The sequence below is a fragment of the Chiloscyllium punctatum genome, chromosome 40, assembly GCF_047496795.1.
Source record: "Chiloscyllium punctatum isolate Juve2018m chromosome 40, sChiPun1.3, whole genome shotgun sequence".
Classification (NCBI taxonomy): domain Eukaryota; kingdom Metazoa; phylum Chordata; class Chondrichthyes; order Orectolobiformes; family Hemiscylliidae; genus Chiloscyllium; species Chiloscyllium punctatum.
Genome location: NC_092778.1, coordinates 26,463,775 through 26,489,772, shown reverse-complemented (window position 1 = coordinate 26,489,772; position 25,998 = coordinate 26,463,775). Strand labels below are relative to the sequence as shown.

At 40.6% G+C, this 25,998-nt stretch overlaps 1 protein-coding gene across 4 annotated transcripts in view; it reads right to left on the bottom strand.

The window, feature by feature from the left end:
- znf598 (zinc finger protein 598) overlaps positions 1-25,998 on the bottom strand; it is a 67,381-nt gene that overhangs the window by 17,374 nt on the left and 24,009 nt on the right. For 2 of the 4 annotated variants that reach the window (XM_072559504.1, XM_072559503.1), the window contains exons 7-10: positions 24,735-24,919; positions 19,977-20,055; positions 14,038-14,774; positions 5,518-5,668 (exon numbers count right to left, since the gene is read on the bottom strand). In XM_072559504.1, coding sequence (XP_072415605.1) covers positions 5,518-5,668; positions 14,038-14,774; positions 19,977-20,055; positions 24,735-24,919 — 1,152 coding nt within the window. The remainder of the gene's footprint in view (positions 1-5,517; positions 5,669-14,037; positions 14,775-19,976; positions 20,056-24,734; positions 24,920-25,998) is intronic. The other 2 variants (XR_011954926.1, XR_011954927.1) reach the window with 1 other exon arrangement.

Genomic DNA, 25,998 nt, shown 5'->3' with positions numbered 1-25,998 from the left:
AAAAAAATTAAAAGTTTTTAATTGGAGTAAAACAAACTTTAATGATGTGGAGGGGCCAGTATTAGGGTAGACAGAAGTTAAAATCATACAACACTAGGTTGTAGTCCAGGCTTATTTGGAAGTACAAGCTTTCAGAGCACTCCGAAAGCTTGCACTTCCAAATAAGCCTGCTGGACTACAACCTGGTGTTGTGCGATTTCAAACTTTAATGGTGAGACAAACTTCTAAAAATTGATTGGAGTAGACTGTTCATTGGTAAAGGGACTTCTGGTAGATGGGAGGCTTTCAAGAGTATGATGACGACAGTTTGGAGTCATTAGGTTCCTGTTAGAGTGAAAATATAAAGCTGGTAGGATTAGCGAAAAATGGATGAATAAAGATATTGTGCTTCTAGTATTAAAAAAAAAAATCACATATTAGATGCTGACAACTGGGTTCAAAAGAATCTCTTCAAGAGTGTAAAAGGTGTAGGGGCATTCAGGTTAAGCACAATGCAGAGAGATTCAAGTGCATTAAGAGCAAGACAGCAAGTAGAGAGAGAGTAGAGCCCCTTAAAGATCAAAGAGGTCATCTTTATGTTGAACCTCAGGAGGTGGGAGGGGTGTTAAGTGAATATTTTGTATCCAGTTTTGTTGTGAAGAAAGAAATGGAGACTGAAGGATTCTGGGAAATAAATATTGATGTTTTGAAAATAGTTCATATTACAGAAGAGCAAGTGATGAGGGTGCTAAAAATATAAAGTTGGATAGATCTCCAGGCCCTGATCTAGCATAGCCAGGACATTGTGGAAAGTTAGGAAGGAAATTATGGGATCTCTTGCACATCTAAAACTGCAGGTAAGCTGCTAGATGACTGGAAGTGACTAATGTGTTTAAGAATGGATAGAAGGTGGTGGTCAGGAACTAGGAGACTACAATTGTGACAACTTCCCAACTTCTGTACTCAGTGCTCTGACTGATAAAGGTCTGTGTGCCAAAAGCCGCCTTCTTTTCCCTATTTACCTGTGACCCCACTTTCAGTAACTTTTGTCACTGTCCAAGATACCGTCTGTTTAGTCTCAAGTGCAAAGGGAGAGCGTTAGGCCACAGATTTTCATTTTATTCATTATGATATAGAAGAACGAACTGAAGGCATTCTGACTATACTTGCAGATGATACAAAGATTGGTGGAGGGGCAGGTAGTATTGAGGATGCGGAGAGGTTGCAGAAAGATAGGTTAGGAGGATGGACAAAAATGGCAGACAGAATCCAACGTGGGAAAATGTGAGGTGATGCACTTTTGCAGGAATAATAGAGGCCTTGATTATTTTCTAAATGGGGAAGAAATGCAGAAATCTGAAGTGCAAAGGGACCTAGGAGCCCTGGTCCAGGATTCTCTTAAGGGTAGCTTACAGTTTGACTCGGTAATTAGGAAGGCAAATGCAATGTTCGCATTTCGAAAGGATTAGAATATAAAGGCAGGCATGTACTTCTGGGGCTTTTTAAGGCTCTGGTCAGATCACATTTAAAAATATTATGAACTATACACCTGAGAGTCTGATGTTGGTGGGAGGGGGATTGTGAAAGAAAGAATCTATATACATTTGGAGAGGCAAGAAATGATTAGGGATAGTCATCCTGGTTGTGCGCAAGGGAAATCCTGTTTCACAAACTTGATTCAGTTTTCCGAGGAAGTAACCAAGATGACTGAGGAGGGCAGAGCAGAACACATTCTTTAGTCTTGGACAAGGTTCCGCATGGTTGACAAATTAGTAAAGTTAGATCACAGGTTTCAGGGCGAGCTTGCCAATTAAATACAAAATTGGATCAAAGGCAGGAGACAAATAGGTTTGCTTTTTGGACTGGAGACCTGTGCCCAGGAGTGTTCCAAAGGTATTGGTGCTGGATTCACTTTATTTTATTATATGAATGATTTAGATGAGAATTTAGGAGCCACAGTTCTTGGGTTTGCGGATGTCACCAAATGGGTGGGGAGAGTGAAGGTTATCCTACAAAGACACAGATTGTTTGGGTCAATGACCTTAAGACTGATAGATGGAGTTCACTTTGGAAAAGTGCAAGGTATTACATTTTAGTAAGACGAACAAGGACGGAACTTATATAATATACAATAAAGGAAAGAATTTATGAGTGAAGTTGGAGGAAGTGGGTCAAGGCCTTAATGAGTACTTTGTATTGGTATTCACAAAAAGGAGAAGGACATGATAGATGAATGGATGGACAGATGAAGTCCAGAGAGGGGTCTGTTGATATTTTAGGACATCGATATTTTTAAAAAAGTGCCTCATTGGATATTTTGAAAAGCATTAAGGTAAACAAGTCCCCAGAAAACGATAGTATTCTGGGATAGAACCTGAGGAAGGAAATTGCTAGGGGTTTGTTTGAAATCTCTAAATCCTCTGTAGTCACAAGATAAATCTCAGAGGAATGGATAACAGCCAATAAGAGGAGCAACAGGGATAACCTTGGAAATTGCAGGCCTGAAAGCCTTAATGGTAGGTAAATTATGAGAGATGATTATTTTTAGGACAGGATTTCATCACATTTGGAAGTATATGGATTTATAAGTGATAGGCAGCATGGTTTTGTGGGGTAGATTGCATCTCGCAAACTTGATTGAGTTTTACTGAGGAAGTAATATAGATGATTGGTAAAGGCAGGGCATTGTATACATGGACTTTAGCAGCACCTTTGACCAGGTCTCAGGGCAGGTTGACACAGCTGAGCCACATGGGGATGTGCAGTGAACTGCTAAGATACAGAATTGGCCTAATCATAGAAGACAAAGGGGAAGTGGAAGAGTGTTTTTCTAATCAGAGATCTGTGACCAATGCTGTCCCGCAAGGATCAGTACTGGGACCCCATTGTTTGTAATATTTTACATATAGATGGAGAATGTATGTGCTCTGATCAGTAAATTTGCAGGTGAAACAGATTGGGGGAACTGTGGATAATGAAGACGATTACCAGAGGATAAGCAGGATATAATTAGGCTGGAGACTTGGACGGACAAATGGAATTTAATCTCGACAAATGTGAGGCGATGCATTTTGGAAGGTCTAATGAAGGAGGGAATTAAACAGTAAATTGCAAAACCTTTAGAAACATCAACAGAGGTATCTAGGAACGTAGGTCCATACTTTCCTGATAATAGCAACAAAAAGGCAAATGGTATGTTTTCCTTAATCAGCCAGGGCAAGTATAAAAATTGGCAAATAGTGCTGCAGCTGCATAGATCTTTAACTAGGCTATATTTGGAATATTGTGTACAGTTTTGAGCACCACACTACCAGTAGTATATAGAGGCTTTGGAGGGGGTACAGAAATAGTTTACCAGGATGTTGCCTGGTTTGGAAGGTATTAGCTATGGAGAGAGGTTGGACAACTTGGTTTGTTTTCATTTAAATGTCAGGAGCTGAGGGAAGACTTGATATAATTTTGTAAATTTATAAGGGGCATGGATAGAATTAGTTTTCATGGCCCACAGTAGGAAGGTCAGTTACTAGGGAACATAGGTTTAAGATACAAGAGGAAGACTTCAAAGGAAATAAGAGAGGCAGGTTTCTTTTTTTAAAAAAAAAGATAAAGTGCTAAGTGCTTGCAATGTGCTGCCAGGGGTGTTGGGAGAAGCAGATATAATAACAGAGGCATCTAGACAGATACACGAATTCCTGCTCCTCGGATGCTGCCTGACTTACTGCGCTTTTTCATCACCACACACTCTAATCTACAGCATCTCAGTCCTCATTTTTGCCAAGGGAGCAGCAGGATACAGACCACGTCGAGGCAAAAGGTTTTTAGTTTAAAAAGGCATATGAAGCAGGCTTGGTGGGATGATGGGTCGGTTCTTTGAAATCAGTTATGGTAAACCAGTAAGAATATCTTTATTGGTATTGTACTTTTATTGAAAATAATGATTTTAAAAGTGACAACAGCAATCAAATGAATGCTGAAAAGGTGGCAGCGATTGGACTAAAGTCTGACCTGGAGAGAAGCAGGGCACATCATGACAATCCCAGGAAGGCAAATGAACAACCTTCAACCAGATTTCTGTCAATGTCAAAATTGATTATGTACTTAACCAAGTTAATGGAAGGCAGGGCCTTGTGCAAAACTGAACAAACATTTTATACAACAATGCACAGAAGGGAACTGATCTAATGGTGGAGTCTGCTGTGGCATAGTAAATTTGAGGGGTACAAAGTCAGCAAGATAAGCAGGCATGCCTGGTAGGAAGAAGAAATAATGACACAATAAGCTGCTGCACATAATAAGCCTGTGCTTCATGCCAACAGGTACAAAGGTAGACTTGTCTAACAGGGATTCAACCATGGATTGGCAGCAAGAGACCAGGAAGGTCAAGGAGTACTGCTGGGAAAGAGATGCAATTGGGAGCACAGAGTTCCAGAGAGTGGAGAAGTGAAAGGAGGTATGAAAAGAAAAGAATGGGACCTTAGAATGTAAAAGGTAGAAGAAGAAAATGTGGAAACAGATCAATGGATTCAGGTCTGGAATGGCAACCAAAATGCATGCAAGATCGAATTCTGATACAGCTCAAGTTCTAAAATCAGATTACCTAAAAACCTGATTACAAACAAAATAGACGTTAAGTGAAATGACTGTTTCCTCCATTGGTAAGATCACAAGATTATTACAGTTACTTAGCTTTAAATAATAGTCAAAAAGTCTATTGCTATAGGCAGTTAGCAAGGGATTACTGGTCTACTGGACCTCAGTAATCTGTATAATCTCTAGTAAAGTGGCAAATAAAATACTTGACCAGTCAAACCACCACAATGCTCAAAAGTGGAAAAAGATGTGCAGCATTTTTCCATTGTTCCAACATTTTTGTGCCTCATCAGACTTTTAAAAGTCAGACTACACTCCACACAAACACAACAATCCCCCAAAACCAACATGAGCCGAAAATGTGTGGAACAAATCCGCACATGCAAACAGGAATTTACTTTTCTGGTTATTTCCCCAATTTACCAAGCTTGCACCTTTGAAGATGTGGTTCACCTCAGGACAATTTGCAAGAATACTAACTCAAGGAGAAATCCAATATTTCTACCACATAAGAGTGATGATTGATATCGCCATGAAGAATAATTTTTAATTGATGCATGCACCATGGTAGTGTCTCCCAACTACAGTCCATTTGCCAGCCAATCAATACTCCCTTCGCATGCAGTATAAATGCTGGTTTTCCTCTTCGATTGGTATCTCTTGCAAAATGTCCTAATGGGGTACACGATGAAAAGCTTCAACAAAATGTCTTTTTTCTCCAATATTTCTGTATCTATACTACTAATAACTAAAAATATAGTTCTTAGTCTTCAGTGAAAGTTACAGTAAATATCCCATTATAAACATTCAGATAATTTGAAGCAGCCAAAAGTACTGAGGAACTAAAAGTTAATTGTGTTGTTTTGACAGGGAGATCCACCAGTACTGAACCCCTGTATTACCAAGTGGTAACAGAAGAATTGCCTCAGTGGAAAGTAATTTACATACTGTTTTGGTGCTGGAATCATAGGCTCGCTGATGTTTGAATTCAGAGGGACACCAGTAAAGCCAGGAGGGGGTTTACTAACAGGGGCAGTCAATCCTGGTGGAGGAGGAAGGTTGGATGGTGGGCTCTTCATTGGTAATAAGTTGTTAAAACCTGGATAAAAAATAAATTCAGAATTAAATGTCTAAAATTTGCTCAAACTTTAAATTGCTTAAACAAAAAATACCTTAGTTACCATTAAAATTTAGCATTATCAAAAGCAAAGAATTCATTAGCTCACTCCACTGAATCATAAGCACAGAGCCTCAAATTTCATATTTACCTGTCAGAAACTTTTATTTCCATGCAGTTCTTTAGCTGCCAAATGTTGATTCAAGCACTTACCCATTCTCCAGCACACAATCCTTAGAATCTCATGTCCATAAAGAGATGGCTCCAATTTAACTAGAAACATTTAGTTCTGACAAATAAAATTTCAGTGACCCAAGTTTTAAAATGGCTGAAGGTTACATACAGTGGCAGAAATATCCATGTCAAACCTGAAACACATTTTAAAACAACACAGTGCACTGTTCAAATGATGGCAGACTTGAGCCTTGCTATTTTTTTGTGACATGTCCTTTGTGGAGATGTCAACAGCAAGGTAGACACTTTAAACAACCTTCCAATCTACTAAAGATTTAGAACATTGTTGACCATTTCTAGTCCAAAATGTAGTCACAAATATCACTGCTTATTTCAAGCTCTGCATTGGCAGAGTTGGGACTCCCACAATAGTTAATTGCAATGAAGCTTAGATTTTTGCACCATCATGTCATATTTTATATGATATCCACCTACGCCATTGGAAACAACCCAAGCTTGTTTCACTTTAATGAAATAGTGTGAAATGCCAGTGTGAAGGCAAACACAGCACCATCTTATCAACATTAAATTGCACTTAATGAAACAAATGACTAATTCACTTTCTTATATTTGACCATTTGAAACAAGAGCATGGGGAAAATGATTTGCATACAGGCTAAGCCTCAACTGATTGTTTCCCTTCCGATTCTCCATGGCAAACTAATGGAGAAAGTGAAGTCACAGTGTGCAGGGTGTTCTAGCTAGGTGGATAAAGAACTGGTTGTACAACAGGAGACAGTAGTAGTTGAAGGAAGTTTCTCGAAATGGAGAAAGGTGACCGGTGTTCCACAGGGACGAGTGCTGGGTCGTTGTTGTTTGTAATATACAATAAATGATCTGGAAGAGGGCACTGTTGGTCTGATCAGTAAGTCTGCAGATGACACTGGTGAAGTAGCAGAAAGCATAGGAGACTGTCAAAGAATACAGGAGAATATAGATAGACTAGAGAGTTGGGCAGAGACGTGGCATATGGAGTTCAATCCAGGCAAATGTGAGGTGATGCATTTTGGGAAGTCCAATTCTAGAGAGAACTATACCGTTAACAGATGAGTCTTGGGAAGAGTTGATGAGCAGAGAGAGCTAGGAGTTCAGGTCTATTGTACATTGAAGGTGGCTGTACAAGTGGATAGAGTGGTCAAGAAGGCATATGGTATGCTTGCCTTCATGGGTCGGGGTATTGAGAATAAGAGCTGGCAGGTCATGTTAAGATTGTACAAGACATTAGTTCGGTCGCATTTAAAATACTGTGTACAGTTCTGGGTTGCCACATTCTCCAAAGCGTCCACATCCTTTTGGTAAGGTGCAGAGAAGGTTTACGAGGATGATGCCTGGTACGGAAGGTGCAAACTATGAACAGAGGTCGACTAGGTTAGGGTTTTCAATAGAAAGAAAGGAGATGGAGGGCAGACCTGATCGAGGTCTACAAAATCATGAAGGGTATACACAGGGTAGATAGCGATAAGCATTTTCCCCAAGGTGAGGGATTCAATACACGTTCAAGGGGAGTGGTGAAAAGTTTAAGAGGGATATACACGGCAAGTACTTTACAGAGAGGGTGTAGGTGCCCGGAACGCGTTGCCAGCAGAGTAGTAGAGGCAGACACAGTAGATTCATTTAAGATGTGTCTGGACAGATGCATGAGTAGGTGGGAAGCAGAGGGATACAGACGCTTAGGAATTGGGTGATAGGTTTAAATAGTGGATTTGGATCAGCCCAGGCTTGGCAGGTCAAAGGGCCTGTCCCTGGGCTCTAATGGCCAGAGTGGCATGGTTTAATACTTCAGTGGAAGGCTAATAAACCATTCCCTTAGCACCATCACTGGAATGGTAGCCTAGACCATTCACAAAATTCTTTAGGATTCAAACCCACAACCAATGAACATAAAACAAAGCAGCAACCAAATCATCCAAGGTCAAAGCAATTTGTTTAACAAGTTAACACATTATAGGAGCATATTAAAACTTCCATACAAAACTTTGAACGGACAGCAACAGATAGTCTCATGTTCCCCTACTAAAAGTCAAATGTATGTCCTTATTCAGAGATGTAATTTCCTGGATGTAAGTTTGCTTACTGAGCTGGACAGTTCATTTTCAGACATTTCATTACCATTCTAGGTAACATCAGTGAGCCTCCAGTGAAGCACTGGTGTTGTGACCCACTTTCTATTTATGTGTTTAGGTTTCCTTGGGTTGGCGACATCATTTCCTGTGATGATGGCATTTCCTGTTCTTTCTCAGAGGGTGGTAATTGGGGTCCAAGGCAATGCAGCTAGGAATTCTCGTGCATCTCTCTGCTTGCCTTGTCCAAGGATGGATGCATTGTCCCAGTTGAAGTGGTGTCCTTCCTCATTTGTATGTAAGGACAGTAGTGATAATAGGTCATGTCTTTTGTGGCAGTTGATTTTCATGTATCCTGGTGGCTAGTTTTCTGCCTGTTTGTCCAGTGTAGTGTTGGTTACAGTTCTTGCAAGGTATTTTTTAAGTGACGTTCATTTGCTTGTTGTCTGTATAGGATCTTTCAAGTTCATTAGCTGCTGTTTTAGTGTGTTGGTGGGTTTGTGGACTACCATGACATCAAGAAGTCTGAGTAGTCTGGCAGTCATTTGAGATGTCTTTGATATTGGGGAAAATGGCATGGGTATCTGGATGTGTTTTGTCTGCTTCTTTGGGTTTTTTTTAAGATTAGATTAGATTAGATTACTTACAGTGTGGAAACAGGCCCTTCGGCCCAACAAGTCCACACCGCCCCGCCGAAGCGCAACCCACCCATACCCCTACATTTACCCCTTACCTAACACTACGGGCAATTTAGAATGGCCAATTCACCTGACCTGCACATCTTTGGACTGTGGGAGGAAACCGGAGCACCCGGAGGAAACCCACGCAGACACGGGGAGAACGTGCAAACTCCACACAGACAGACAGTCGCCTGAGGTGGGAATTGAACCCAGGTCTCTGGCGCTGTGAGGCAGCAGTGCTAACCACTGTGCCACCGTGCCGCCCCTGCCACCGTGCCGTTTGGGTTTGTTGCAGAGAAATCAGCAGAGTGTGATCATTGGGTACCCGTTCTTTTTGAATACGCTGTATAGATATTCAAAAAGAACAGGTACCCAATGAACACAGTCCACTGACTTTTCAGCAACAAACCCAAACAAGCAGACAAAACACATCCGGAAACACTCACCACTCTCCGCTACAAAGACATCTTGGACAAACAGGCAGAAAACTAGCCACCAGGATACATGATCAACCAGCCACAGAAAGATATGACCCACTATCACTCGCATGCTTACATATAGATGAGGAAGGGCACACTTCAACTAGGGTAACACATCCATCCTTTGACGAGCCAAACAGAGACACATGACAATTCCTAGAAGCATGGCATTCCAACTGGAAGTCTATCAACAAACACATTAACTTGGACCCCATTTACCAACCTGAGAAAAAGAACAGGAAATGACAACACCAAACCCAAGGAAAAAAAACTTAAGAGCAAATACAAAGCAGGTCACAACACCAGTACTTCACTAGATGCTCACTTACGTTATCTAGTATGGTGACGAAACGTCTGAAGATGAACCTTCCAGCTCAGCAAGCAAACTTACATCCAGAACCTCAACCTTAGCTATACAACTTCTCAAAATGCAATTTTGCAGCTACAATATCTGAAACTCACCACTCAATCAGTAATTGGAAATTGGACTTCAGATTGCACTACGGTTGTTTCAGAATGTGTCATAACCCAGAATAAATGAGTAATTATTGCTGGGTTAGCAAGCTGCAGCCAGCTGAGTGTTACAAGGATCAGCACATGTGCCTGAACTATTTACAATCCAAACGAATAACATGAATGAAGGGACTAAGTGCTACATTTGACAATACAAACATAGCTAGGAAAGCAAACTGTGAGGAGGGCACAAAAAGTTTACTAAGTGATATCGATTGGTTAAGTATGCTGTGGCTTAATGATATGAATTTGACTGTTGTTCAAAAAGAGGTGTTTTACAACAGAAGTGCTGAGCTATCCACTTGGAAAGCCGGTAAACAGGTTGCGAGGCCTTGAGGTTATCTGCGAGAAAAATCTATTTTTCTGAATTTGTCTTTTTGCCAAGTGATATGTTTATTGAATATACTGGAACAGTTAATTAGTAATAGTTATTGTATCTATTATTTAAGTTTTCCAGTAGAGTTAAATGGTGTTTAAGTAAATTGTGTTTTGCTTAATAGAGTAGTTTGACCAATTGAATACCATCTGGAATGCAGCACATTACAGTTGCCTGTAAAATAAGAAAAATATAGGGTCTAGGCTACCATCATGGAATATTGAGAGTGTATCTGACCTGGTCCATAACAATTGAATAAAATTTAGCAAATGGAGACACTATGGAAAATTGTGAACACATTTGATTTGAAAGAATAGAAAAGCATATTTCATCAAAAGGGTCACACAAGTTTTGCATGAGAGGAATACCAGTGCCCTACTATATGAATCAAAGATTAGCTTTCTAGATCCAGCAAATGATAAGGAAGAAAGATAGAAGGTTAGCAATTATTGCACGCGGTATCATGGAATGTAAAAGATAGCTTTGTCTCTCCTGATGGGGCCACTTCTGGAGTGATATTTAAATTTCATCTGCTAATTTGAGAAAGGTTACAAATGCATTTGAAACAAATTCAGGAAAGATTCACTTGATTAATTCTTGCAAAGGGAAATTAGTGAGGACTGCAGATGCTTGAGGTCAGAGTCAAAAAGAGTGTGGTGCTGGAAAAGTACAGTTCGTCGGGCAGCATCCGCAGAGCAGGAGTGTCAACATTTTAGGCATAAGCTCCTCAGATGCTGCTTGACCAGCTGTGCTTTTCCAGCACCACACTCTTGACTCTGATTCTTGCAAAAAAGTTTTTATGAAGGTTGGATAAATTGGACTTGTACCCACTGAAGTCAAGGAGGATGAAAGTGGATTTTATTAAAAGTAAACAAGATTTGAGAGATGGATGCAAAAAGGATGTTTTCCCCCCTGTGAGAGACACTAGAACTAAGGGACAGCCCAAATATAAAATCTCCAATTCAAACTGGAGATGAGAGATATTTTATTTTAAAGTGCTGTTGGCCTCTGGAATTTTTTTTTTCCTTAAAGCAATGGAGGCTGGGTCATTTTTCTTTCAGGCCAAGTTATGCATGTCCTTGATTGAAAAGGAAGTCAAGGACACAGGGAAGACTAAAAATGGAGTTGAGTCCACAACCAGATCAAATGCTGGAGCAGGTTGGAGAGGGAGCACAGTGAGGTTACTTAGAACACAGAACATTACAGAGCAGTACAGGGTCTTCGGCCCTTTATGTTGCACTGACCAGTAAAATCAATCTGAAGCCCATCTAATCTACACTATTCCATTTTTATCCATATGCCTATCTAATGAACATTTAAATGCCCTTAAAGTTGGCGAGTCTACTACTGTTGCAGGTAGTGTGATCCATGCCCCTACTACCTCTGACATCTGACCTATATCCATCACCCCTCAACTAAAAGCTGTGTCCCCTCAGGCTAGCCATCACCATCCGACAAAAAAGGCTCTCACTGTCCACCCTCTGATTATCTTCTATGTCTCAATTAAGTCACTTCTCAACCTTCTTCCCTCCAACAAAAACAGCCTCAAGTCCCACAGCCTTTCCTCATAACACCTTCCTTCCATACCAGGCAACATCCTAGTATATCTCCTCCGGACCCTTTCCAAAGCTTCCATATCCTTCCTATAATGCAGCGACCAGAACTGTACGTAATACTCCAAATGTGGCCATACCAGAGTTTTGTACAGCTGCAGCATGATCTTCTTGTTCTGAAACTCAATCCTTCGACCAATAAAATCTAACACAATATGCCTTCTTAGCAACCCTATAAACCTGGTTGGCAACTTTCAAGGATCTATATACCTGGACACAGATCTCTCTGCTCATCCACACTACCAAGAATCTTACCATTAACCCAGCACTCTGCATTCCTGTTGCTCCTTTCAAAGTGAATTACCTCACTTTTCAGCATTAAACTCCATTTGCCACCTCTCAGCCCAGTTCTGCAGCTTATCTATGTCCCTCTGTAACCTACAGCATCTTTCATTACTATCCACAATTCTGCTGAAGTTACTGACATCCACAAATATATTACACCATCCTCCTCTGCCCTCATCGAGGTCAGTTATACAAGTGACAAACAACAGTGGACCCAAAACAGATCCTTGCGATACACCACTAGTAACTGAACTCCAGAATGAATATTTCCCATCAACCACTATCCCCTGTCTTCTTTCAGCTAGCCAATTTCTGATCCAAACCGTTAAATCCCATGCCTCATTTCTGCAACAGCCTACCATGGAGAACTTCAAACGTCTTACTGAAATCCATATACACCACATCACCTGCTTTCCCCTCATCCTCCTGTTTGGTCACCTTCTCAAAGAACTCAAAAAAGGGTTTGAGGCATGACCTACCCTTCAGAAAACCGTGTTGACTATCCCTAATCAAACTAATCCTTTCTAGACAATCCTCTCTCTTACAAACCTCTCCAACACTCTTCCCAGAACTGAAGTAAGGCTCACTGGTCTATAATTACCAGGGTTGCCCAACTCCTTCTTGAACATGGGAACAAGATTTGCCATCCTCCAGTCTTCTGGCACTATTCCTGTAGAAAATAACGACAAAGATCAAAGCCAAAGGCTCAGCAATCCAGTACTTGGCTTCTCAGGGAATCAGAATAAATCCCATCCAGCCCAGGGGACATTCTATTTTTACACTTTCCAGAATTGCTAACACCTCCTTATGCAGCTCAATCCCATCTTGTCTAGGAGCGTGTATCTCGGTATTCTCCTCAACCACGTTGTCTTTTTCTAGTGTGAATAATGACGAAAAGTATTCATTTAGTGTGTCCCCCATCTCCTCTAACTTCATGGACAACTTCCCACTATTATGTTTGACTGGTCCTAATCTTACTTTAGTCATTCTTTTATTCCTGATATAGCTACAGAAAGCCTTAGGGTTTTCCTTGATCCTAGCTGCCAATGACTTCTCATGTCCCCTCCTGGCTCTTCTTAGCTCTCTTTAGATCTTTTCTGGGTAAATTGTAACTCTCAAGTGGCCTAATTAAGCCATCACATCTCATCCTAACACAAGTCTTCCTCCTCTTGACAGTTTCTTTAGTAAATCACAGCTCCTGCGCTCGACAACTTAATATTTGACAAGTGCAAATCAAAGAGAGGTCCAAAGGATGCACCACAGGCTAGCAAGGCTGTAATTTAAAACAAACAAGTTGTAAATCTAAACTGATAAAACTGAAAAGTAGGAGCTTAAGTTAAACCGTAGCTCAATACCATCCCAGCACTACATCACGGTATTATAAAAAGAATACAGATGTTGGATAGGTTACCAAAAGAACTTGAAAAGATGAGACCAGAAATGCAAAAGGTCTGCATTTATTTTTTAAAAATGTCTGTTTTCCATAAGACATTTGAGATGGTCTTTAAAATGAAGGGAGGTTTTGACAGATAGATACAGAGAGAATGTTTCCTCTTGTGGGGAAGACCATAAACTAGAAAGCACCAGTCTAAGATAGCAAACAAATAATTTCTAGGGTGAATTTAGAACAATCCTCTTCATCCAAAGAATGCTGAGAATGTGGAACTCACTATCATTGGCAGTGGGTGAAGTGCATAGTTTGGATAAATTTAAAGGGAAGTAAAACAAATTGAGGGAGTAGTGAATAGATTATTACAATAATAGAAGCTTGAAGTAATCCTGTACTTTTTATCTTCTGCAATCCATTGCAAATGTTACCAAAATCTTGATTTTTCCTACAATTCCACCATATCCTCAAACAAACTTGTTAATCTTTAGCAGTGACTTCCATTTTACAACACTTAAGTTTAATTTCAAGTTTAAAAACAATGCTCAAAATGGCATCCTGGTCAAACATTCCATGATAGGCCGAAGGGCCTGTCTTGCTGCTGTACTGTTTATGTTCTACAATAATCATTCAAAATAATACCAAAAATAACCATTTCAACTTCAACGTATTTACACCGTGACATATGTATTTCAATTTAGTCTAGCATTTCTAAAATTCCTACCTGGAGGCGGTGGCATTTTTGTTATAGCTGCATTCCCAAGCGCAGGAAAATCTTCTTCAGGTAAAGGACCTGGATCATCAATTTTCTTAAAACCCGGCGGTTCCTTTAGTGTACATAAACTTGCACTTTCAGGACACAGTTTGTCAATGTGACCATTCAATACACTGGAAACAGGTGCACTCCGTTTAATTTCTGGAACGTTCTCCTTTTGAGCTTTATTTATTACAGTATCATTACCCAGAGCAGAAAAAGAATTTTGTTTCTCACCCCCTATCTTTTTCTTTTTACCAACTTTACAAACAGTCTGCGCTGAAGTTGTTAACAAAGAAGAAATATCTAGCATTGTCGGTGCACTTCTGAACTCTTGAGTTGTCAAACCACTGCCATCATCCTCTTCCTCATTATCAGACTTTAAAGCAGGTTTAGTTTTTGCTTTTGCACCGTGAGTTGATAAAGATTTTTTAACAGTCTGATTAGAACTGTTGCCACTGGAATGGGCAGTTTTAAAACTACTTTTGCCAGAAGCAGTGATCCACGCAGATCCAGATGTAGCTGTAGATGGTTTTTGTTGTTTAATTTTAGACACAAGGGCAGGAAAGTCCTCCTCCTGAAAAGTGGTATTTTTCTTGGCTGCAGAAGTATAAGTTGGAGTAAGGCCTGTGGTACTGACATGTGCTGTAGCAGATAGGCTTGGAAATTCATCTTCATTTAAACCAACAGGAACTAAATGATTAGAACTGTGAAAAGAAAGAAAATGAACTGTAGGTAAGTGTGTGCCTGGAAAAATCTAAACCACTGATCAGATTCCTTCCATTTGCACCAGATAATTAATCCTATCTCATTAAATCCCATAAGAATGAAATAACTTTAAGGACTTCAAATGTAATGTTGCATTTGATGTTTGTCTATGGTTCAATGCAACAAAGGTGATTGTTATATCATTATTGCAAATGGCTCACGCACTTTAGAGTATACTTTCATCTTTAGAAAAACTCATTTTAACAATTCAAGTCAAAAAAGTGTGAACAAAGAAGTCAGCATGTTATTCCATTTTAAAACATCTGAATTGTAGGCCTAACACTAACTAGGCAGATGGAGAAACTTCAATACCTGGCTGAACTGAAAACTGCAATGCAAACGAGAGGAAACTGATCCTTCCTCTTTGCTTAGAAACTTTGGAGATCAAAGCTATAAAAAGGGACTCAGCCACCAAGCTCAGTGGGTTGAAGTTTAAATCTGGTGTGGATGCAATTCATTAAATCATAGATGAAGTAAATGATAGTTAGACAGCCCTGCTCCTTAAGGAGGGAGTAAGAAAACTAACTTCGTAGTTCATTGAATGGAATGCAGATCTCAGTCTGAATGCAGTGAGGACACAGAAGCTGGAAGGTTGCAGAGTTTGAAATTAGTGGAAGAATCTGCAGAGTTTATACATTTACAGTTGCCGTAAGGCTGTGGGTAGTCCTGTAGAACAGAGACGCCCTAGGGATTCAGTACTTATTTCTTTGAAATTTGGGGCACAGGTAGACAGGGTGGGTAAGGCAGCAACTAGCATGCTTGCCTTTGTTGCTCAGACCTTAGAGTATAGGAGTTGGAATGTTACATTGAGCTTGTACAGAACATTGGTGAGGCCCTTTTCAGAGTACAGTGCACAGTTCTGGTCACCTTGCTGAGGAAGGATATTATTAAAGTGGAAAGGTTCAGAAAAGATTTACCAGCATTTTGCCAGGAATGGAGGGTTTCAGTTATAAGGAGAGGCTGAGACTTCTTTCACTACAGCTCAGGAAGTTGAGGGGTTACCTTACAGATGTTTATAAAATCTTGAGGGGCATACACAAAGTGAATACCAAGGGTATTTCCCTTAGGGTGGGAGGATTCAAAGCTAGGGGGCATACTTTTAAGGTGAGGGGAAGATTCAAAACAAACTTTTTTTAAAATATAGAGTGGCTCATGTGTGAAATGAATGGGGGTGGGGAGGAGGAGGAGGAGGAGGAGGAGGAGGAGGAGGAGGAGGAGGAGAAGAGAAGAGAAAAGAGGAGCAGTGGATGCATATACAGTTACAACACTTAGAAGTCATTTGGATAAGTTTGGAGGGATATGGGCCAAATGCAGGCAAGTGGAACTAGTTTAACTTGAGAACATGGTCAGGGTGGACTGTGACAAAAAAAAGTAACCAGTAATAAGCCTTGAAGTATTAAAAAAAAATCAGAAAGCACCCACAGTTTAGAGATGGTAAATGGAAGTTTTACTTCTGAGAACAGCTGTTGCAGCAGAGAAGAATTTTTAAAACTTCCCAGAGCCCAGAGATATATTTTTGCTTGGTCTCTATTGAGGGAAATAATAGAGATCTCATAATAAGTGTGGTTCTGCAAGCAACCATTAGCACCTGGCATACATGGATAGAAAACTCCTAATTTAACTGTTACACAGTGGTGTTATCACTGGACTAGTCACCCAAGCTAATTTGTAGGAACATCGGATCAAATGCTAAGACAGATTGCCAATTTTCATTTCAGTTAATACATCCGGAATTTAAAAATAATTACAAATCCCATCTGGTTAAATAATGCTCTTTAGGGAAATAAATCTCCAATCTTTACCTGGTCTCAACTAAATGTGACTCCAAACCCTCAACAATGACAGATTCTTAATGGCCCTCTGACATCCACACCACTCAGTCCAACGACATTCAGGGACCGGCAAAAAAAGGCTAACCTTACCAGTGACACCCATACAGTAAAGAAAATTATAACATTTTGTTGAGGGTTCAACGCAAGTATAATATCAGGATACACTGCAGTTTTTTCAGATAGATATGAGAAATTCACTCATTGCTGAACCTGTGTAATTGTCTTATCACTGAGGGCTATGGAGGCCAAATCACTGATTTTTTTAAAAATTCACTAATGGAATTAGGATGTTGTGAGCTAATTACTCATAGGGTGGTTAAGAGTCAACCAAATTGTTATAGGTCTGCAGTCACATGTAAACCAGACCCAGACCTGCGAGCAAGCAGTACCTGCTCAGTGATGCCCAGTTTGAGTTTTGCCAGGATCACTCAGCTCCTCCTCTCATTACAGCCTTGGTTCAAACATGGACAAAACAACTGAATTCTAGAGATGAGGTGAGTGTGAAAACCTTTGACATCTAGGCCGCATTTGACCAAGTATGGCATCAAGGAGCTCTGCCAAAACTGGTATCAAGGGAAAACACTATCTGGTTACAGTCATAGCTGATACAAAGGAAGATGTTTGTGGTTGTGGAGCGTTAGTCATCTCAGCAGGAGACCCTCAGGGAGGTGTCCTAGGCCCAACAATTTTCAGCTGCTTTATCAACGACCATCCCTTTATCACAAGAGCAAAGAAGAAAGAAAATTTACAGCCCAGGAACAGGCCCTTCGGCTGTCCAAACCTGAGCTGATCCAAATCACTGGCTAAACCTATCGCCCAATTCCTAAGCATCTGTATCCTCTGCTCCCCACCTACTCATGCATCTGAACCGATGCATCTTAAAATGAACCTACCATGCCTGCCTCTACTACCTCTGCTGGCAACATGTTCCAGGCATCTACCACCCAAGGTCAGTACTGGGGATGTTCACAAATGATTGTGAAGCGTCCAGCACCATTCATGACTCCTCAGATACTGAAGCAATCCACACTCAAACGTAACAAGATCTGGACAATATCCAGGCTTGGGTCAACAAGTACCAAGTAACATTTGCACCATGCAAATGCCAGACAATGACCATCACCTATAACAGACACTCTAGACAACACTCATTGACATTCAACGGTATTACCAGCACTGAATTACCCCACTGACAACATCCTTTGTTATCGTTAACCAGAAACTCAGTTGGACACACCACATAAACTAGGTGGCTACAAGAGCAAGTCAGGGACTAGGGATACTGCGGTGAGTAATTCATCTCCTGACACACCAAAGTCTATCCACCATCTACAAGACAAAAGTCTGGAGTATGATAGAATACTTCCCACTTGCCTGGATGGGTGCAGCTCCAACAACACAAGCAGCTCGATACTATCCAGAACAAAACAACACGCTTGATTGGCACCACATCTACAAACATTCAATCCCTCCACCACCAGCACTCAGTAGCATCAATGTGTACCACCTACAAGATAGCCAGAAACTTTTTCCAGGGCAGAAATTGTTAACACGAGGGATCATAGTTTTAAGCTGTTTGGCGGAAAGTATAGAGGGGATGTCAGAGAGAGGTTCTTTACACAGAGTTGAGAGAGCATGGAATGCGTTGCCAGCAGCAGTTGTGGAAGCGAGGTCATTGGGGATATTTAAGAGACTGTTGGACATGCATATGGTCACAGAAATTTGAAAGTTCATACATTAGGTTTACCTCACATGAGGATCAATGGTCAGCACAACATCGTGGGCTGAAGGGCCTGTTCTGTGCTGTACTGTTCTATGTTCTATGCACTGCAGTAATTCACCAAGGAACCTTAGAAAGTATCTGCCAGACCCACAACCACTTCCTTCTAGAAGGACAAGGGTAGCAGGTACTCGGGAACACAACCACCTGCAAGCTCCCCTCCAAGCCACTCCCCATACTGACTTGGAAACATAATGCCACTCCTTCACAGTCATTGGGTCAAAATCCTGGAATTCCCTCCCTATCAGCATTGTGGGTCAACTCACAGCAAGTGAACTACAGTGATTCAAGAAGGCAGCTCACCACCTTCTCAAGGGCAAATAGGGATGAGCTATGAATGCTGGCCAGCCAGCAACACCAGGGGGTTGCTGGGGGTGGCACAGTGGTTAGCATTGGAGCCTCACAGCGCCAGGGTCCCAGGTTCAATTCTGGCCTTGGTAGACTGTCTGTATGGAGAATGCACATTCTCCCAGTGCCTGCGTGGGTTTCCTCCAGGTGCTCCAATTTCCTCCCACAATTCAAAGATGTGCAGGTCAGGTGAATTGGCCATGCTAAATTGCCAATAGTGTTAGGTGCGTTAGCCAGAGGGAAATGAGTCTGGGTGGGTTACTCTTCGGAGGGTCGGTGTGGACTTGTTGGGCCGAAGGGCCTGTTTCCAAACTGCGGTAATCGAATCTAATAATAAAAAAGATGGCAGTTTCTTTCCCTAAATGGACATTAGTAAACCAGATGCATTTTTCCAATAATTGCCAATGGATTTGCAGTCATTATTAGACTTTTAATTCCAGAATTTTATTGAATTCAAATTCCACTATTTATCTCAGTGAAATTTGAACTCGGCTCTTCAGGAAACTACCTGGGTCTTTAGACTAATAGTCCAGTGATAACATCATTAGGGTCTCACTCTCCAAATAACATATTCAAAGAAAATAAAAAGATATCTGGAAGAGGCTGAAGGCATCAGGGACAAGAGAAAAGATTAGGAGTGTGGCATTGAGACACAAGACCAGCCATGATCCTGCTTAAAAGCAATCAATAAGCCAACTGTCCTGCACCTACTTTCTGTTCACTTTGTTATTTATTCAAAATAGTTTAATTTTGAATAGTTCTATTGTTAACAAAATTGGTCTCATTTTAAATACTGGAACCAAAGTATAGAAATGCAGAACTGCATAGCATAGTCAGCACTATCCATAAAAGTTCAAAAATAATATTTGCCACTCATTACAGATCAACTGTGTATGGATTCACCACCCTCAAAAATGTCCAGTCAAGTTAACAACAGATAAAATTAACAACTTAAAAACTCGAATTACATAGCTGACAAAATTAGTTTGGAGCGCCACCTTTTCAACTTTTATTTGAAAATAGAAGTTGTCTCATTGTTGCTAATCTACGGGATTTTGGTGTTTCATAAACTTAAACCAAAATAAAGCCACTTTGGAATCTGTGCAGAAAGCACCTGAATTATATACCACTGGCAACAAAAAAAAAATCATTTGGCAAAATATGTAACTATCATACTGTACCTTGGGTTAGACACAGCAGTCGTGGGCACTGTTTGGAGATTTTCTTGTTTTGAAGAACCTTTAATAGCCTCTTTGGTACCTTAAGGCAAATTAGATCCAGTTTACTCACACCTTGATAGTGAAGCAATATTTGCAATAAATCCAACAATGGCTATTGCTATGCTCTAATGGTTATAGTATATGTTACACAAAGTCAGCGTTCTGGTCAAGTCAGTCACTGTCCAGTATAGTGTGGACAAATGTAACATTATCCACTTTATGGATGGGAAGAGACCTATAAAATCCACGTGACTAGACAGAGTGAACAGAGGACAGATGTTCCCAGTGATCAGGAAGTCTAGAAACGTGGGTCACAGTTTAAGAATATGGGGGAAACCATTTAGAACAGAGAGGAGGAGACATTTCTCCACCTTTATTGAGGTAAGTTTATGGAAACAGCCACAGAAAGTAGTTAAAGTCAAAACACAATGCTTTCAAGGAGTTGGTCAAGATCTTAGGGCTGAAGAGATAAAACGATATGGATACAGAGTAGGAAGTGTTTAATGAACATATTGAACAACAGAGCAGTCTTGAAAGGCTGAAAAGCCTCCCATTTTCTATGTTTCTTCAAATAAAAAAACATTAAAAAGGTTAATATTCAGGGTCAAAGTGTTCAAATACGATATCACACAAACATTGGGGTGTCAAGATGGCTCAGTGGTTAGCACTGCTGCGTTGCAGCGCCAGGGACCCGGGTTCGATTCCAGCCTCGGGCGACCATCTGCACAGAGTTTGTACATTCTCCCAGTGTCTGCATGGGTTTCCTCCGGGTGCTCCGGTTTCCTCCCACAGTCCAAAGGTCAGGTGAATTGGCCATGCTAAACTGGCCGTAGTGATAGGTGCACGAGTAGGGGAATGGGTCTGCGTGGGTTATTCTCCCGAGTGTCGGGTGGACTTGAAGGGCCTGTTTCTGCACTGTAGGGAATCTAATCTAATAAACCTGCATAACCCAACAGCCCATGGCATTAAGGGGAATATATCAGAATGCACAGAAGACTGGTTAACTAATAGAAGAGAGTTGGGATAAAGTGGGCATTTTCAGGATAGCAACCTGCAATGAGTGCAGTACCAAACAGCGGGGGCTAAACTTACTTCCAATATTTGGCTGAGGGAAGTTTATGTATCAAAGCCAATTTTGTGGATGAAGAAAATAGGTGAGAAAGCAATTAGTGAGGATAAAAGTATGCAGAGGGATTTTTCTATATTTTTAATTAGAAAAATATTTTCTAATATTAAGAAGAAAGAATGGCTTCAAAATCTAAAGACTGCCACATGGTTTGCAAATAGTAACTTGGAATTTGTTGCAAGCACAGTTTCCATAGCTGCATATTCAAGTAGTATTTGAAGTGCTGTATTTAAAGATGGTGGGTTGTGTACAAACAGAAAGCTGATCAGGCTGTACACAAGGGAGCATTTATGATGACATGCCAAGGATAACAACAATGGCCTTCGGCTTGCCAACAATATGATGCATTCTCAGGTAGGTGAACAGCCTGGAGCTGTGAAGATAAAGAGAAGCCATCAGGTGTCTCAGCTCAGGAGAACCTGCTGTATTCTGCAGTAAAAGTTGCATCAAGTCTGAAGAAACTTCCTTTCATTCTGCAGATGGTTTAAACTGTTTTTTAAAATTGTTAAGTCAGAGATCTTTCTATAAGTATGACTGGCTCCCTTGTGCCTCCTGCAAACCCGCAAGACACCAGAGAATGAAGATTGAGAAGCAGATTCTGACCAGCACAGGGATCAGAAAAATCTCAAAAACCCTGTAAAGTGAGACAAGAAACTCAGATGTGGCAACAACTGAGAGAAAGATAGACCTTTTTTTGAGGGGGTTGGTAATGGAGCATTATTGTGTATAAAGGGATTCGATTTTTAATTGGTAAAGTTTAACCAACAGTTCATAACTGCTTCGCAAGGCTGGCATGTCACTCAGGTGTACTCTCTTGCATACTTTCTTGTAGCAGGATTCATTCCCTGGATAGACAGTAATTGTAGAGAGGGATATGCCAGGCCATGAGAATCCAGATTGTGTTAGAGAATGATTCTGATGGCCCACAATATCTCAGATGGGTGTAAAAGTCAGCTAAATTAGGGAAAGTTGTGCACTTTTTAAGATATTTAACTTTTCTCATGGCTGAGAGGTCAGCAGGACTTTATTTCCAGCACGCTACCCAGTGACGCAGAATAATCTGAACAGGTTAAGTGAGTGGACAAAAACTGGGTAAATGGAATATAATATCAGAAAATGAGGTTATGCACTTCTACAGGAAGAATAGAGGAGCTGAATATTATTGAAATAAGGAAAGACTGCAGAAACATGCAGTACAAAAGGGCATCACCCACAAGCATTTTTTTTTAATTGTCTGAGATCCACGTGCAATAGCAACTTCCAAAACCAGAAGCCAATGCTAGAATCTGCACCAGCACATTGAAAGGCAACCTCAGCAATCTCAACCTCAGTGCAGCTTCGAGGGAATATTAATCGTCACACAATAATCACAAAAAGATAGTTATGTGTATTTTTTGGGAAGACAAATGGAACACTGACTTTTATTTCAAGGGAATGAAATATAAAGTAGGTGGTCTTGTTGGAATTATTCAAGGCACTAGTCAGATAACATCTGGAATAGTGAAACATTTTGATCTCTATCTACAGAAAGAAATACTGACATTGGGGGCAGCTCAGATGGTTTACTACATTGAATCCTTGTTTAGTAGGATTTTATGAAAGGAGGTTAAGTAGTTTGGGCTTGGACTCACTAAAGTTAAGAAGGAGAGTAGGCATTATTGAAACATGACAGATAGAGCTTGATAGGATGGATGCTGAGAGGCTATTTGCCTGCTTCCAGAAGAGTCTAAGACCAGAAGGCATAACTGCAGACTAGGAGTTGAGAGGGTTTTTATTAACAGAAGTGAACCTGTAGAATTCTTTACTGCAGAGAACTGTCAAGGCTGGGTCATTGAATTCACCAATCAGATAGATTTTTAATTACAGAGGATTATCAGATCAGCACAATGGCCTACTTCTGCTCCCACATCTTACAGGCTTATGGATCTCAAAGGAATTCTGCCATTTTTAAATTCAAAACCAAGATGTTTAATGCAATTCTCCAACATCAGTTTGTTTTATTTGCTCCCACTTCAAGACTGACATTAGATGAAAACAAACTGGAGAACCCCACGCCCAATAGGTGTTACTCCAGTCACCAGTGGAGAACCAAAAGGTACAAATCCGCAATATCATCTCTTTTAACACTACATTCAATTTGCAAATTGATTTAACAATTTTCCTGTATCTGCTAACCAGTTCAGATACTATACATCAGTTAAGTTGCTATTACTTGTCATAATTACAGTTTTTACTTTCAGAGCCAGTATTTGTTAATTTGCAAGTAAGAAAATGGGACTTCCAGGAGTATTGCAATCCTTGTAGACAGCATGTAGAAACGCAATTTTTCCTGCTCTTCAGGAAGAAGTCCAAAATTGAAAAGGTGCCCCTATTATGGAGCACTGATACTGAGTAACCAAGTCAGAACATATTCAACTAATGACATTCTTCCAAATAAGTCATCCCACAAGTCCAAATTAAATAAACTGGTGTCTTTCTCATACCAAAACAGTTAGTCCATGATCTGTGAGTTAGCCATCCTTTTAGCCACTGCAGAAACTTTCACAACTTCAAACTTAAAGGCAAACACTTTATGAGAACATAAAAATCTTGTTGTTTTGGGCTCATGGGATTTCAACACCATTGGCTAATTCATTATTTACTGCCGATCCTTAAACTGCCTGGGAAAAAGGTAGTGAACTACCTTTGTGAATTACTACAGGGAAGCAGCAATGGCCTAGTGACATTATTGCTAGGCTATTAATGCAGATATTCTGGAAATACGGGTTTGAATTCCTTCATGACACATGGTAAAATTTGAATTAAATTAAAACCGGAGTCCAATGATGACGCCAGAACAATTGTCAATTGTTGGGAAAAACCCACCTGATTAACTAATATCCTTTAGTGAAGGATATAGCCATCCTCCCTTTATCTTGGATGTGACTACATGCCACATCGCAATATAGCTGACTCAACTGCTATCTAACCCTACGGATAGGCAGCAAGTGCTGGCCAAGATTTACCTCGTACCCGGCGATACAATGGTGATAAAATTCTAAGTGTATGGCCAAAGGAGAAAATTCCATGTTGTGCCACATCTCAGCTTGCCTTGTCATTCTAAGTGTTAGGGACGAAAGGTTTGGAAGCTAACGCTGAAGGAGCTTGAAACACACTTGGTAATGCTTTTGCCACTGCACAGGTCAAGGAGGAAATTGATGAGGAAGGTGACAGATGGGGTGCTAATCAAGTGGACTGCTATGTCCCAGACAGTATCAGGGTTGCTGAGTGCAGTTGGAAATTTGCATGACCATTCTGACTTGTACCTTGCCTATGTGGATGGACTCATTTTTTTGGGGGGGGGGTGGGGGAGCAGCAGAGAATGATACATTGGCAGGCATGCTAGTCATAGAATTCACGAGCCCTGGACTGGTCATTATTGGCAAGTTCCTGGAAATATCTAAGTCAATAATATTTCAACCCCAGTTAACATCACCCAACAGCAGTTGTAACAGCTCTATATGGTACTGCTTATTCAAAAACAGAAACACATACATATCTTAAACTTCTCTTGCCTGTGCCCAATAGGAAATAGGAGCAAAGCTAATACAAACCTGATATTTCATTGGATGTCCGAACCACATTTTTCACATTACAAGTTTCATCCATCTCCCTTTCACTCTGGTTATTTTTACTATCATCGGTTTCTTTTTTCAAAGCTGCTTGCTTCTTTTCCTCTTGTCTTTGTGCTGCTATAGACGCACGAACAGCGGCAGCAACATCCCGATCTTCCTCCTCCCTAGAAACCAAAGTACCAGTCAGTTACAAAGCAGATGCATTAATTATACATTTTTTTTTTAAAATGCATCCATGCTGTCTGAATGTCACTGACTGTGACAGCATTTACTACCCAACCTGAGTTATACTTGCTGGTGGTGCTGCTGAGTTGCCTTTTTAAACCATTCCTGTCTTTTGCTCTCAGTACATAATGCCATTAGGAAGGAGTTCCAGAATTCTGACCCAGCAACATTGAAGTAATGGTCATATTTTTTCCAAATCAGGGTCTTAGGTAGCTTTGAGGGGAAGATGCAGGTGGTGATGTCTCCCTATATCTTCTGCCCTTGGCCTTCCAGATGATAGTAGTTTCAGCTGTCTTAAGGATCACATTGGCTGTGGCAGTGAGAGGACCACAGAGATAGATGCAACATATAGAATAGACAAATCAGCATCTGAAGTGTAGCAATTACAGGAGGAAAACCTGAGAAGCTACTTGATCAGGGTTTAAAACTATGAGCAAAAGTGATCTGGGACAAGATAGTGTACACTGCTGAACAAATACTGTATGAATCAATACAAGGTAAGAGTCAGCACTGCATTGATTTGGATCATTTAATCAAGCAACTTTACAAAGCAATGAACTTTTGCTGGACAATATCTAAGCTTCGGAATGTAATGGAAATGATGAAACAAACTATGACTATGAAACGTATTAAGACATGACAATAAAAGAAACAACACTCCTAGTATCTCAAGAATGGTGCAAAAATAAAAACTTGGTATATATATATTTCACAGGAGAAAGTGAGGACTGCAGATGCTGGAGATCAGAGCTGAAAATGTGTTGCTGGAAAAGCGCAGCAGGTCAGGCAGCATCCAAGGAACAGGAGAATCGACGTTTCGGGCATGAGCCCTTCTTCAGCCCGAAGAAGGGCTTATGCCCGAAACATCGATTCTTGCTGCGCTTTTCCAGCGACACATTTTCAGCATATATATTTCACAACCAATAAGAGTGAAAATGCGACGAACAGTTGTCACTGATTGTTTTACCAAAATGCGATACAAAGGCAAGGCTTATACAATTAAAAGTAGGGCCTTGGA